This window comes from Sturnira hondurensis, unplaced genomic scaffold (genome assembly GCF_014824575.4).
Source record: "Sturnira hondurensis isolate 20B ecotype Veracruz unplaced genomic scaffold, ASM1482457v3 Scaffold0020237, whole genome shotgun sequence".
Taxonomy (NCBI): domain Eukaryota; kingdom Metazoa; phylum Chordata; class Mammalia; order Chiroptera; family Phyllostomidae; genus Sturnira; species Sturnira hondurensis.
The window spans coordinates 9,429,549-9,444,181 of NW_028092868.1; the positions used below are offsets into that span (position 1 = coordinate 9,429,549).

The 14,633-nt window shown below is 42.7% G+C and overlaps 1 protein-coding gene across 3 annotated transcripts in view; it reads right to left on the reverse strand.

Moving 5' to 3' along the window:
- The window catches only part of SPHKAP (SPHK1 interactor, AKAP domain containing), a 119,177-nt gene that overhangs the window by 18,716 nt on the left and 85,828 nt on the right, over positions 1-14,633 (reverse strand). For all 3 annotated transcript variants that reach the window (XM_037029252.1, XM_037029251.1, XM_037029253.1), the window contains exons 7-8: positions 12,583-12,838; positions 7,020-10,785 (exon numbers count right to left, since the gene is read on the reverse strand). In XM_037029252.1, coding sequence (XP_036885147.1) covers positions 7,020-10,785; positions 12,583-12,838 — 4,022 coding nt within the window. The remainder of the gene's footprint in view (positions 1-7,019; positions 10,786-12,582; positions 12,839-14,633) is intronic.

The following is a 14,633-nucleotide window of genomic DNA, read 5'->3' on the forward strand; positions in this document are numbered from 1 at the left end:
GTTTTCATTTTCATTCAGTGCAAAATTTATTCTAATTTCCCCTGTGACTTATTCTTTTACTAATGAATAACTTAGAAGTGTGTTATTGATTTTCAAATATTTTGGAGTATTTTCCAGACATCTCTTTGTGATTGACTTTTAGTTTAATTCCATTGTGATTGAAGAACATGCTCTGTATGATTTCAATTCTTTTTGCATTTATTAAGAATAGTCTTGATAAATGTTTCAAGTGCACTACAAAGGTATAGTCTGTTGTAGTTGATGGAGTGTTTAATAAGTATTAGTTAGGTCAAATTTATTGAGAATGGTGTTCAAGTTTTCTATATCCTTTTTGGCTTTCTGCCTATTATTTTATCAATAACTGAGAGAAGAATGTGAAATTTTCAACTATAATTGTGAATTTGTCTATTGCTCTCCCAGCTCTACCAAGTATTGTTTCCTATAGTTTGAAGTCCTTTTATTTAGGGAATTACATATTTATAATTATTATGTCTTTTTTTATAAATTGGCCCCTCTCATCATAAAATATCTTTCTTTGTTACTGATAAAATTTATTGTCCTAAATTCTACTCAGTCTGAAATTAATGTAGTTATTCCATCTTTGCTATACTTCTTTTCCCATCATTTTATTTATAGCTTATTTGTATCTTTACATTTGAAATGCATTTCTTATAGTTTATGGTAGAGTTTGCTTTTCTAATCAGTCTGGCAATCTCTGTCTTTTAAAAAGAATGTTCAGACTATTACTAATTAATGCAATGATAATATGATTAAAATTAAATATATCATCTTTATAATTTTCCATTAGTACTATCTGTTCTTTCTTTTGTCCCTCAGTTTGCACATTTCTCTGTCAGTTGAAACATTTTTATATTTTAACCCCACTATTAGCTTACTAGCATAGCTCTTCATTTTATTTTTTTAGTAGTTATTTCAGGGATAACAATGTGCACCTTTAATTTATCACCATCTGCCTTCTGATGAAATTATACAAATTCACATAGAATGAAAGACTCTTAGGATAGTATATTTCTATTGGGAACCATCCTGCCTGGTTTCAGGAGCTGTAGCCCCCCCATGGCTAAGGCTGAGTGAGCGACCTTCGGAGGACCATAAGCCACTAAGGAGACAAAGCTTATCTCCCTGGCAGAAGCACTGCTTCTGTTTATTTTTCCATAACTGGCCCCCAATGCTTGATCAGTTAGCCAATGACAGGTAAGATTCCTCAAGGCGGGATTCACCTAAGACAGGCATGATCACATGGAGGCCCCAGGGAAGGACTTGGGAGGCTATGGAGAAAGGGGGTGATAGACCCTTGCCCTTCGGCTTTGAGTCCTCATTTCTCCTAATTCTTTGGCTATCTTGCCTCCTCTGCCCGACTTAAGCCTGAAACAATGACAGAGGGCGTTCAGCCCTGTGCTGGAAAGGGCAGGCTCCCTGAGTAATCAGGCCAGAAAAAGAATATGTAAAATCCTGTGAAGGATGCTTTGCTAAGAATGCTCTTAGTTAAATGATAAAGGTCTGAGCAGGAAATAAGTTTGTTTCCCAAAGTTTTGTAGCCTTTTAGCTGATAGACCCTAACTCAGAAGAAGCCCTAATAGTTCTTTGTATGCTATCTACTGTTTGATCCTTACTGCCTGACAATGATTAATGAGCTGTACCTGTATTCCTGTGCAAATTAAACCCAATAAAAGGCTGTCTAGGCTAGGGTCAGGGTGCTCTTCCCTGGGGAGAGTTACCAGGCTGCTCCGAGGTGCTCCTGCCTTGAGGGACTAGCCACACCATCCCTTTTCCACCACAGGACTTGGCAGTCCATGTAAATTTGTCTATATCTCATCCACGACACCACGGGTCGTGTCCACATCATATTTCCATTTCCTTCTCCCATCCTGTGTGCTGCGATTGATATATTTTAATTCTATATATATCGTAAACATTACTTTTGTTTTAACTACTTATATTTTTAATAAATTTTAAAAGTAAGAAAAAGTGTTTTATATCTACCTACATATTTACTATTTGTGGAAATCCTCTTCCTCTGTCTAGATCCAAGCTCCCATCTACACTATATTCCTTCAGGCTGAATACTTCCACAAACACGGCTTATTGTGCTGGTCTAGTGGCCCAGTCTCCAACATGTTATCTTTATAAAAGATTACTATTCAGGTTTTATTTTCAGTTATTTTTAGGTTCACAATAAAATTGGGCAGAAAGATCCGGGTTCCGCTATGGCCCCTCCTCACATGTGCATAGCCCTCCACCGTCCCGCTCCAGGAGGGGTACACTTATTATGGCCAATGAACCCACATTAGTGCATGGTCGTCACTCGAAGTACCTAGTTTGCATCACAGCTCACTTTGGCGATGCACACATTATGGGTGTGGACTAATGTATAGTGACACACACCTACCATTTTAGTGTCACACAGAATAGTGTCACTACTCTAAAACTTCACTGTGCTCTGCCTATTTGTCCCTCTCTTTGTCCCTCCTAACCTCTCCAAACCACTGAGCTTTCTACTGTGTCCATGTGGACACAGCGTGCACTCCAGGCTGTCATATAGTTGGAATTGTACAGTATGTGGCCTTTTCAGATTGTCTTCATTCACTTAATAATATGCATTTAAGTTTCCTCCATGTCTTTTCATAGCTTAATAGCTCATTTCTTTTTAGTCCTGAATAACATTCCATTGCCTGGATACAAAAGAGCTTATTTATCCATTGACCTGCTAGAGAAACTCATAGTTGTTTCCAAGTTTTGGCAATTATGAATAAAACTGCTATAAAATCTTGTGTGCAGGTGTTTTGTGTTGGCTTAAGTTTTGAACTCATTTGGGTAAACACCATGATGCATTGTTGCTGGATCATTTCATAAGAATATGTTTATTTTTTGAAGAAACTGTCAAACTGTCTTCCAGAGTGGCTGTACTATTTTTGCATTTCCACCACCAACAAATGCAAGTTCCAGTTGTTCCACATTCTTACTAGCACTTTATGCTGTCAATGTTTGGGATTTTGGCCTTCTCATGGGTGTATAATGGCATTGTTTTTTTAAGTATGTGATTGCCTAATAGCATATGATGTTGAACAGCTTTTTTTTATAAAGAATAGAAAACATTTTTTAAATATTTTATTTATTTATCTTTAGAGGGGATGGGAAGGAGAGAAATATCAATGTATGGTTGCCTCTCATGAGTCCCCTGCTGGGGACTGGCCTGCAACCCAGGCATGTGCCCTGACTGGGAATCGAACCATGATCGTGTGGTTTGCAGGCCCGCACTCAATCCACTGAGCTACACCAGCCAGGGCTGAACAGCTTTTTATATTGGTATTTGTTATCTGCATGTCCTTTTTTGATGATGTGTCTGTTCAAGCTTTTTATCCAGTTTTTAAAATTGGCTTGTTTTCTTATTATTAAGTTTTTCTGGAACTAAACTTCTCCAGTCCTGTATGCTGTTGTGCAGTTGTCCAGGTTATAGCTCTCCAGCCTCACAGGGTTTCACCTGTATGAGCATGCACGGCTCTCGGCAGCAGACTGGAGTGGCCCTCACCCGAGACTTACGGAGATCTTTCTCTGCACAGAGCCCTGCAGTCTGTGACTGCTCAGCTGAGTGTGCCCTCTGAGCTCTGCTCAGATCAATCCTCTTTCACCGCTGTGTGAAAAAGGAGCCCAGGCAGAAAGTCGGGGTGATTGCAGGGCTCTCCATATTTGTTTTCCTTCTCTCCATGTAACATTTGCTGCACAAGCCTGATAGCAATCGCCTCATAGAATCTGTCCATTTTTCTCCTTGTGTACAGGGACGGGGCAAGTTCAGCTTCACATACTCCATTGAGGGTAGAACACAGTTCTTTCACAGTTTACTGTATATTTCTCTCCACGGGTATGCCGTCGAAATTGTTATTTTAATAATTTAAAAAGATAATATATTTTATATCTAAATTTTTATTTTCAATGATTATATTTGTCATCTCTTAGAGTCTTGAACAGATTTAAAACATTCATTTATTGAATTTATTGGGTGACAATGGTTAATACAATGACATAGGTTTCAGGTGTCCAATTCTATAATACATTGTCTGTGTGTCATATCGTTGGCCACCCAAGTCAATATTGAACTGACTTTTATTTATTTATTTATCTATGCATTTTTAGTTTTTATTTTTATTTAATTTTTGTTCAAGTCCAGTTTTCTGTCTTATATTCCCAGCCTTGCCCCCCACCAGTGATTTTTAAATCTATCTTATCCTACTTTGATTGTAGTTTGTTCCTTGACCCTGCTTTGCACACCTTATTTTTTCAAATGTGTAAAGTATATTTATTTCATATTCTGTATTTAATAATTCCAACACCTGAAATTCTTGTTAGGGCAAATCCTGCCATCTGATGTTTGTGCTGGGTCTTGTTTACGTTGTCTTGTGCATCTTGCAATTTGAGGTTCTGAGTTAATATTCAGTGGGGCTTTCTCTGTTGGAATCCTTTGAGACTTGAGCTTGAATACACAGAGATTTATTTTTGCCTCTGCTAAGTTCTCCCAGTGATTTTAACCTGAGGTTGTTTTAAGGTAATTTACCGGCTTGGGGCTTCCATGGACCCCTTGGGTGGTACAAATCAGACCTCTAAATATGCCTTAGGGTAAGCTGTGGTAATAAATTCTTAAGGGACTTTTTTCCCTCCACCCAGAGTCCTAAACTTGATGATAATTTTAAAAAATTCTCACTTGAGGACATGTTTACTGATTTTAGAGAGAGAGGAAGGGAGAAAGAAAGAGAAAGAGAAACATAGACAGGCAGACATTGATGTGAGAGAGGAACATTGGTCAGTTGCCCCATATATGTGCCCTAACTGGGGATCAAATCAGCAACCTACGTATGTGCCCTGGGACCGAACTTGTAACCTTTTGCTGAACAAGACAACACTCCAATCAACTGAGCCACCCAACCAGGGCCTGAATGATTTTTTAAATCAGCGCCTGCTTTTCAGGGGTGATCCCTTTTCCGAAGTTCATATTTATACTAAAGACACAATTCTTCAGAATATGGAGGCTGGTGTCAGTTTTAAGTCTTAACCATTCAGGGGCCCACGGTATCATTTCCATAGGAAATGATACAAAATAAACTTGTATATTATTGAAACTGACAAATGCTTTGGAAACAGGTGCAGGCGCAGCTTTATCTTCCACGTTTACTTCCAGTTCCTTTCATTTTCTGCCTCTGAGATGATAATGATGAATACCAATGCTAATCTCAGCCCTATATTAAAATTACGTTACGTTAATCCATAGCAAGAGAATTGTTGATTCATAGTTGATTCACAGCGGGAGAATTTGGGGGCCACCTGGAAAACCATAATGCTGGAAATACAAGTCTCATCTCATTTCTTCACATGGCTCTCCCCGTATCTACCCTTTACGTCTCATCTCAAATGCCAACATTGTACCTTAAGCAGCCTCTTTGACCAGTTAGTTATCCTCCATCAAATTACTCTTTACATTTTTATCATGTCATACTCTGCAAGAATGCTTTTCTGAAGAGATGTTTCATGACTTCTCAGGGGTGTATAATGGTATCTCACTGGCAGTTTAAGTGTGTGATTGCCTAATAACATATGATGTTGAACAGCTTTTTATATTGGTATATAAAGTAGTCTTTGTCTCTCCCACTGCTATGTAAGAGCCTTGGGAACAGGCACCAAATCTCTATATTCTTCTGTGTTTGCAGCCCCACAGACAGTGTGCATTACTGGGTATCAAATATTTGTTGAGTAAATACTGTTTTTTTCTTGAAATAAGCATAAATGAATCTACAGCATAAAATATGTTTCTAAAAATCAGATTATGTCAATGAGTGCAACATGTTGATATTCGGTATCTCAGTTTGGTGTTTACACTGATAGTCCCAAATTATCAGAAAATTTGATAATTATTCTTCAATTTTCTCAGAGAGCATGGCTGAATTAAGAACACATCACTGCCCACCAAGAGGATAATGGTTTTTCAGAAATCAAGAAGTGGGATAATTCAGGTATCTGGACAACCTTGGTGACCTAAAATACAAGTCTGAGACGCGACCTCCATAATATATTCTGAACTTGTTACTCTATGATCAAATCAGGAAGTAGGAAGGTATTGTTTCAGTGTGTTGAGATTTTATGAAGTTTTAGTCCCTCAGAGAGTAGCCTAAAAATATCTTCAGGACACGACACATCCCCACCTCCAAACAGAATTAGGAGTGACTGTGGCACCTGCCTCTCTGTGAGTAAGTCGGTGGGAACTCTTTCACAGGGAATTGAGTTCTATACTTAGTTATTTTGACACATCAGATTTCATGGTAACAACTCAGAGATTAGAAAATGCGATCTAAATATGAATAATTTTTCCTCTTTCAAATCCTGGGAAGTCTTCTGTGCCAATAAAATTCTCACACGATTCATAACAAGTTTCTCTCGGGAACTCATCTCCTGGAATTAAGGCAACCCTGTACCCTAACCCCAACAACAATAGCAACTGTAAAGCCCACATTTATTGAGTGGTAGGCACTTGATATTCCTCTTATGACGTCATCACCGTCATTATTATTGTTCTGACCTACAGGCAGATAAACTGAGGGAGAGAGACTAGGGTCCTCGCCCAAGGTGATGCGGGTACAGGGTTTGTTAGCGGAGGTCATATCCTATAATAATTCTTTATATTGCTCCACAAAGAAGAATGTACTTAATACTTAGGAGTCCTTATGTTTTGGAAGAAGATGTATCTCTTGAATTTCTACGGCTGATGATTCCACATTTTTCCTTGTTATTATTGGAAAACAACACGAGAAAGCCACATCATGAACTGAGGGAATATGTGGTTGTGTCATTCTATGGAACAAAACCCTAAACCAGTTGGAGGCTTTATTCATGTATTTCCGAGATTTTTTGAAAGCCCCCAGGTTGTACCTATTTTTGAGCATCGTTTCAGTGCCATTTTAGGCAAAACTGTATGATGGATACCACTTACCAAGTCTCACGGATCGCTCACTCACCTGCGGTTCCGGCAGGCACTCTTCTCAAGGTCTCCAGCCCTCCCCACGTCTGGGGTTTTGTCTTCCTCCAAATGCTCCCCTGCTTCCTCTGGGGGGCTGCCTTCCGACGGGATGTGTTCAGGTTCACCAACACACTCTTCTCTCTGATCTGTTTCAATCTGGATTAAAGGCACTTCCCTCGAGAGAAGTGATTGCCGGGGGTGGTGTATAAGGACACCACCATGACACAAGGAAGTTTCCTTTTCAGAATCTAGACTAAGATGAGCATCGTCGCTTGGAGAGGACCCTGGGGGAAGCAGGCTTTTGGTAACAGAGTCTTTCCTCTGGTAATCAATAGACTCTTGGACAAGAAGAATCGGCCCAGTTTGCACTCTGCCCGAAGCCAATCTGTTTGCACACTTGTCTCTGTGCAAGGGAGAGCCCCCAGGCACGGGCTCAGCACTGGCTTGGCCATCATCCGCTATAATTTTGTTCTTCCGCATGAGGGCCTCGATGGAGTTCGCCCACGTCTCATGAATTAACATGGTTGTGATCTGGTCAGTCCCGCCCCTGCGGTACAAGCAAGAATCGGACTTGCAGAGCCCGGTCGAGGAAGCACTGCTGACTGGCTGTACGCTCAGGAAGTCTCGCTGGCCGTTTTGAGCAAAGCCATCCAAGGAGTTGGCTTTCAGTGGCGCATTCACGGTCAGCCGGGGGCCCAGGGCTCTGCTGTCTGGCATAGACGACTGTCTGTGACACAGTGGGGATCTCAGGGAAGGTGACAATAAGCCGGCCGTCCAGTCCTGGCTGCCGCGCCTGGAGGAGGTGCTGCCCTTGTTCTCTCTCTCCGCGTCCCTCAGCATGTACCTGTAGAACTCCTCGGTTATGCTCTCCATGCTGGACTGCGTGGAGGGGCAGCTCGGCCTCACACTGAGGTGGTCGCTTCTGCGGCAGGCCTGCTGCACGGCTGAGCTCACAATGCTGCTGGCGTTCTTGCCTGCGTAGTAATCCAGCAGTAACTCGAATCCTCTTCCTTCGGTCTCCATCTGGTTCACCATGAACCTGGAAAACTCGTCGGTGATGCTCTCGCAGCTCGACTGCTTGGAGACAGAGCTGGCCCTGCTCCCCGGCTGACTGAGGGCGCTCATTAGGCCCAGGCTGCTGACATAGGCACTGGCGCGGGAGTCCTCCTCCGCGATGCTTTCACAGCTGGAGGCCTTGCGCCGCATCCACCTGTCTCCGCTGTGCAAGCGATTTCGGGGAAAGCTCTGGGCTTGCCAGATGCCATCCACCAGGGAAAACTCCGTTAGGTTCACGATCTTGGCTGCCACTTCGTTTGCAAAGACGTTGACAGAATCTGGGATGTCCTCGAGGTTCATGGACTCATCCACGACCCTGTTCATCAGCTTCTCTTTAAGTTCTGGGTGCTCATCCGTTTTCCGCTTGATCTCGCTGAGTCGTGGCGGCTTGTGTTTCCGCCCCGAGGCCCCACCAGCCTGACTCTCTTTCTTCCTCTTCCCGGATCGGCAGGATACGTTCGGGGTGACCAGAAACTCACTCCCTCTTTTCCATGCACAAAACCAGGGTTGTTTCCCATTTGAGTTGTCAAGGCAAATTGCTGCGATTTCAGTTGCCATGGAGACAATGGTCTCTGCTAATTCTTCGGCAAAGTCTGTAATGCAGTATACGTCTGTGTGTTTTGTGTGTAGCATGGACTGAGCATGAAGTGGCAAGTCATTCCCTAACAAAGATAGATTAACTTGAACGTCCTCGATTAGAGGTGAGGCACAGCTGTACTTTTCTTGGACGTGTGGACTGAAGCTGTCCTCAGACTCCTGGGAACTGCTGTTGTACTTGGAGACTGTTGGCGTCCTTTCTCCCTCTGAAGAGGCTCTGCGTTCATTTACATTGTGACTCCGTGCCTGATGAGGGTGTTTTGCATCCGTTCCTGTGGTTCCTTTCAGATATGTTTCCTTGGGGGATATTTTTGCCGACGAAGAATCAGGCACTCTGGCACTACAAGTCCACTCAGGCCGCAGCATGGGGCTCTGGAAGAGGCCTGGCTTTGCTGCGCCGTTGCTGGCTGGCTGAGGAGGCATGTCATCCACAAGGTCATTGATGACAAGACTAGGGCTACGTGGATTAATAAGTGGATGGCTGCTGTAGTGGTCAGTGGCTTTTGTCCATGCCTGACTAGCAGCCTGATCAGGTGTCCAAGGGCCTAGTTTGGGTTCCCTCCATCCAGTAGTCTCTGTAGAAAGAACAGTGGGACATTCCCCATGCTGTGCAATGTGGCTCATCTTCTGGAATGTGACGCGTATCACATTGAAGAGCAGCTGATGTGTACTTTCCATTAGAGTGTCCACAGTTTCAGGTGACTGCCCTCCATTGTCGGGGTCGGTTATTTGATTTTGCTGGTGAACTTCGTCAATGGAGTGCTTCAGGATAACGTTGGATAGGGCTTGTGCCAGTTCATTTCCGAGCACATTTTCTGGGCACAAGCTCTGTGGCTTTGAAGCGGCTTCCATAATTCTTCGGTTCATTGATGCCATGAGGTCTCCAATGCTGCTGTGGGTATCAGGCCTCGTTAAAACCAGAGCAGCCTCCTTGAACAGCGCCTCTGCAATGGCTTCTTTTCCCAGCTCCACGCCCCTCCCTGTTGCTAGACTAAAAAGTGGGGGAATTGCTGCAGAAGACTCAGCTGCAGACAAGATTCTACTTGAAGCCTCAGGGTACTTCACCTCCCCTATTTCCCCCAGGCCGCAGACGGCAACGGCACTGGCCACCTGAGTCATGCCACACAAAGCTGATGGAAACGAGTATTCCCTGATGGACGTTTCCTTGAGGGCTTGGGACGCTTCAGTCTGCAGTGGTTCGCTGCATTCCAGTGGGTGGTTTGCTATCAGGGCTTCTTGCTCCATGTTCAGTCTTTCTGTGGCCTGAGGACTGGAAATAGTTCCAATCATGGTGGCTGCACATGCTAATGCAACTTCTAGAGCACTCTGTGGGTGTCTGCTGGCATTCTCTCCGGAAGGGACGCCTGAGGTTTCAAGAGAGACTTCCATCTCAGAACACGAAGAGACGCATGGCTCCGGGGCAACATTGCTGCCATCTGGACTCTGAACAATGACAATTTTGGGGAGGTCATTCCACGACCGAGAGACCACGATATCTTTTGTGGAGCAGCGACTCGGGAGCAGAACGCTTCCTACAGAGACGCTGACTGCAGATTCCTGGGGGAGAGGAGCCTGGGACTGAGATAATCTGATAAATGCATCTTGCAGCACGGATTCTGCTAAATTTGTAGCATACTCGCCAGTTGTGGCTTCTCCATCTTGCGTGGGAAGAAGAGAGTTTGTTCCATCTTCATGGTCTCCTGCGTCTGAGTCGTGGCCGTGCCCCATGACAGAGCCACGGGCACAAGGTCCATCTTGTGTTTCCCTGGGGAAACACGCATTGTCTGGAATACATAGTGCCTGCAGTGTTTTCGCTTGGTCTTTGACATTTTCTGAATAATGATAATCCGTGGCTGTCTCCTCATTCCCCACAGCTTCATCTTTGCGCTCTGATAGTTTAGCTAATGGATCTAGTCTTTGCAAAGTTGTATCTTCTGCTTCTCTTCCCAGAGATCCTTCCGTTTTAATCAATGTCATAGGATACTTGCTAATGTATTTGTTTTCCAAAGTATAAAGGGACTCTTCCTTACTGTAATTCCATTCCTCCTGCATGATTTCCTTTGGCTTTTTACTTTCCATAACATTGGCTGAGACATTTATACCCTCACAACCTAGTGAAAAGAAAAATAAAACCACTATTACTTTTTGAATAGCAGGTTCTCCTGAGTTTAGCAACAATTATTTTCTAAAAATGCTTTAAAGCATTGGGCATCGTTTTACCCCTCAAATAGCATTTGAATATTTCTTCAAGAAGAATGGATCTGAAAGGCTTCTGTGCTTCATTATGGAATTCTGACCAACAAAAAGTGTTTCAATTCAGAAAAGAAATTCCACTGTTGTAGTGGGAGAGGAAGGCTTTGGAGAGCTGAGAACTGGCTGCCATTTTTCAGGGGGAAGTAACCGGAAGCCCCGCCCCGAGGAAAGAGGAAGGAGGGGGATATGTAGAGCAATCTCAGTAGAGGGTCTTGTTACAAAAATTTGCTTGGAAGTTGGTCTAGAACTTGCCCCAGGGACGGTGGCATCAACACCTGGGGTGTCCCTTCCTAAGGCTACGTATGGGGAAGGGAGTCCGTTGTTTACTGAACTCCATTAATAAGTCAATAGAAAGAGGGGGTAGGTGAGTGCTAAGCACTTTCTGGTTGTTTTCTTCTGCGTTCACATTAGTAATAGTATAATACAGGCATATGTCACATAGCGACCGGCCAGTGTCAGACCACATATACAGCAGTGGCCCCATAGGATTATCATGGAGATAATTTTTTTTTATAATCTAGTGACATTGTAGCCATTGCAGTGTCCTGGCACAACTCCTTCTACTTATAGTGAGAAAAACTTTGCTGTAAAACTGCGTGCTGTGTTACACCAGCAATGTCCGCATACATACAAGCACATCTTGTGTTTACCAAGTCTCCTGACTGCACCATTTGCTCTTGTTCTTGATTGAGCCTCATGTCATTTTGTACAACAAAATGCTGCGCAGGCTTACAGCCTAGTAGCGATAGGCTATCCCACACAGCCTGGGTGTGTAGGCGGCTGTCAATCTAAGTTTGTGGAAGTTTGCGTAAGTTTGTGTAAGTGAACTACGGTATTTGTGCCACAGTGAACTTGCTGAACAATGCATTTTCCAGACACGTGACAGTATCATATCGATTTCACATATAATGCTATTATATTCCCAAACTATAGACAAGGGCTCAGAAAGACTAGGTAACTGGCCCCCGATTCACAGCTTCAAATCCTAACAGCTTCTGTTAGGATTCAGGCCAGTCCAACTTGCTTCAACAAATCAGTGCCTTTGATGGAAATCTTAGGAAAATTAACTTTCCTCCCAGTGATAGTCTCCATATCTTGGCTGGCAGAAGGATTTCCCTTTTAAAAAAAATAAATTTATGGGGGTGACATTGGTTAATAGGGTCATGTAGGTTTCAATTGTACATTATTAGGACACATGATCTGTACATTGCATTGTGTGTTCACCACTCAAGCTCAAATCACCTTCTGTCACCATTTATTTGTCCCCCTTTACCCTCTAAGACTCCTCCACCCCCTTCCCTCTGGTAACCCCCATATTATTTTCTGTCTATGTCTCACGCAGACAAATAATTTTTGACAAAGGAGCCAAAAACATACAATAAGGATATAAAAGGATTTCCCTTTAAAGCACACAGATTTCCTACAGCAGCCCTAATGCATCTTCAGGGAGATTGGAGCCATCTAACCACTAAATCTAAGTGCATCAGTCCGCATCTTCCCCAGTGTCTTCTTACCCTCCTTCCTTCCTAAACTCAGTCACTGAAGATGGTGATGTGTCAGCTGAACTGACGTGGCCTGAAACTTTCCTAAAACTGCCTGCAGACATCCTTTTTTCAATTTCAGAATGCCCATTCATTTTATTGGAGAGTTCTCACCGTTCCTGTATTCTTCCACCTCACTCTCTTCCTCCAAGTGTTCAGAGGCCGTGAGAAAGTCCTCCTCGATGGAAGACAGGGAACAGTTTGTGTCATCCTCCACCTTCAAGACGTTTGCTTCCAGGTGGAGCTGCCGCTCCTGCACCAGTTCCAGACCAATCAGAAATTTGTTGATCTCAAAGATGATGCAATTGGTGCTGTTCCGTCTGTTCCCTCTCGCACACTGGACCAAGCAGATATCTGGCAGCCAAGGGCACTAAATGTGGAGAGGGAAAAAATCATTTTATGAAAAGAAAAGATAGAAAACCATTGGCTCTGCCCTTTCTTCTTCCACCAATCTCTCCTGTTAGGAGTGGGGACCTTTAAAATATCAATATTTGGAAGATCTTCTAACCTTATATTGATGAAGTGCTTGAAAAATTCAAATGATGTTTGGGAACATAGGGTGCCTAGGAGGAAATTTGACTTAGGGGAAAATAGACCAGTTGCATCGCATATTTGTTTCTTCTGTCAAAACAGAAATTGCCCTGGGCAAAGTTAAAAAGGTAAGAAAGACTTTATTCAAAGCTACTAAAGTAGGGGACAGAGGCCAGAACTGAGCTGGACCACAACTCCACTGAAACAGAAGGCAAATGGGTTTTTAAGAGCTGGTGTCGAATTGCAGTCCATCTGTGCTCAATGAAATGGCCCTGCTAGAAGAAAAGTAAACTTTTTTTTGTATCTTCATGATAGGAGGCACTTTTGCAAACTGGAGCAAATCTCCCAAAGGCCTAAATTATTCTGCAGGTACCATCAACCATATGTTTTATAGATCAACAATGTTGAGGCAGCTCAGCGATGCTGAGTCTCATCTTAGCCCACTATGGCCAATACTGGCTTGTTTACAAACATCTTCACCTTAGCTGCCTTGTCCACTGGAAGTTGCTTACCTGCTAATCAAAAAGTGAGGATGGAGACACTGGCAGAGGCCACTTGAGCTGGGTTAACTGGGGACATTTGAATGAGTCCCAAGGGCATATAGCTAATGCTCCCGTAGACCCTGTGAGGAAGGCAGCAAACAAGCTGCTCAGCCCCTTTGACCCAGGAAATTACATTACCAAGGACAAATTTGGGTGATCCGCTTACAATTTTTTTAGTAGCCCACCTAACAAGTTACCTCCCTTCTTTTAACTCTAGCTTTCTATCCTATAAAATAAAGGTAAAAAATACCTTTTCCATTTTCAGAGACTAGTCATAGTGTTTTAATGAAATCATATGGAAGCACCTTGAGAAGTACAAAGGACTATTTAAATGTTAGTCTTTTATTTTAAAAAAATCAAAGGAATATTAAGTAAAAAATGTTTTGTTTTTCCAAATAAGGGACAAAGGTGGAGTACTAAGAACACCAAGAGTAATCATCCATTTACGAACCACCTGTGCTCCTTTGGGCAACATTATTGCAAAGCTAATGCAGACAGCGCCTCTTCTGCTCCCTGTCTCATTATCTATGAGCCGCTCTCTCTCTGGCCAGTCATGTCTTTGTCTTTTTACCTCAGCAAATGACTCTATTGTTTTTTTTAAATAATGCTACATTATTTTACAATTAAATTATACAATTGGAGAAAGAAAATATTCATACCATTTTTCATTTAGTTACTTGTGGATTCATTCAATATTTATTATGCACCTACTAAGTGCTAAGCATTTGAATTATTTGGTAGGTGTTCAGATGCAGTGGTGAGTTGGATATCTTGTTCACATGGAGCTACTTTCTGACAGTCTGGTATCCTCTCGAACCTTACTTCTTGTGGAAATTATTAAATCTATAGAAACACATGCACAGTTATTCATGCATATGTATCTCAGAAGACTAATGAATACAAGCCAGTGCGTGCCCAAGGAGGAGGGTACACAACAGTTAGCTTTTCTTCCTCAAACTGTCCTCAGTAGAGTCTTAGGAATAGACTCTAAAAAAATCTTAAGAAAAATGATCATTACAATACCCAGCAGTCAAGTAAAATACTAAGTGGGACATACAAGTAAAATCAGTTAATTTCCTACAGAAAAACATT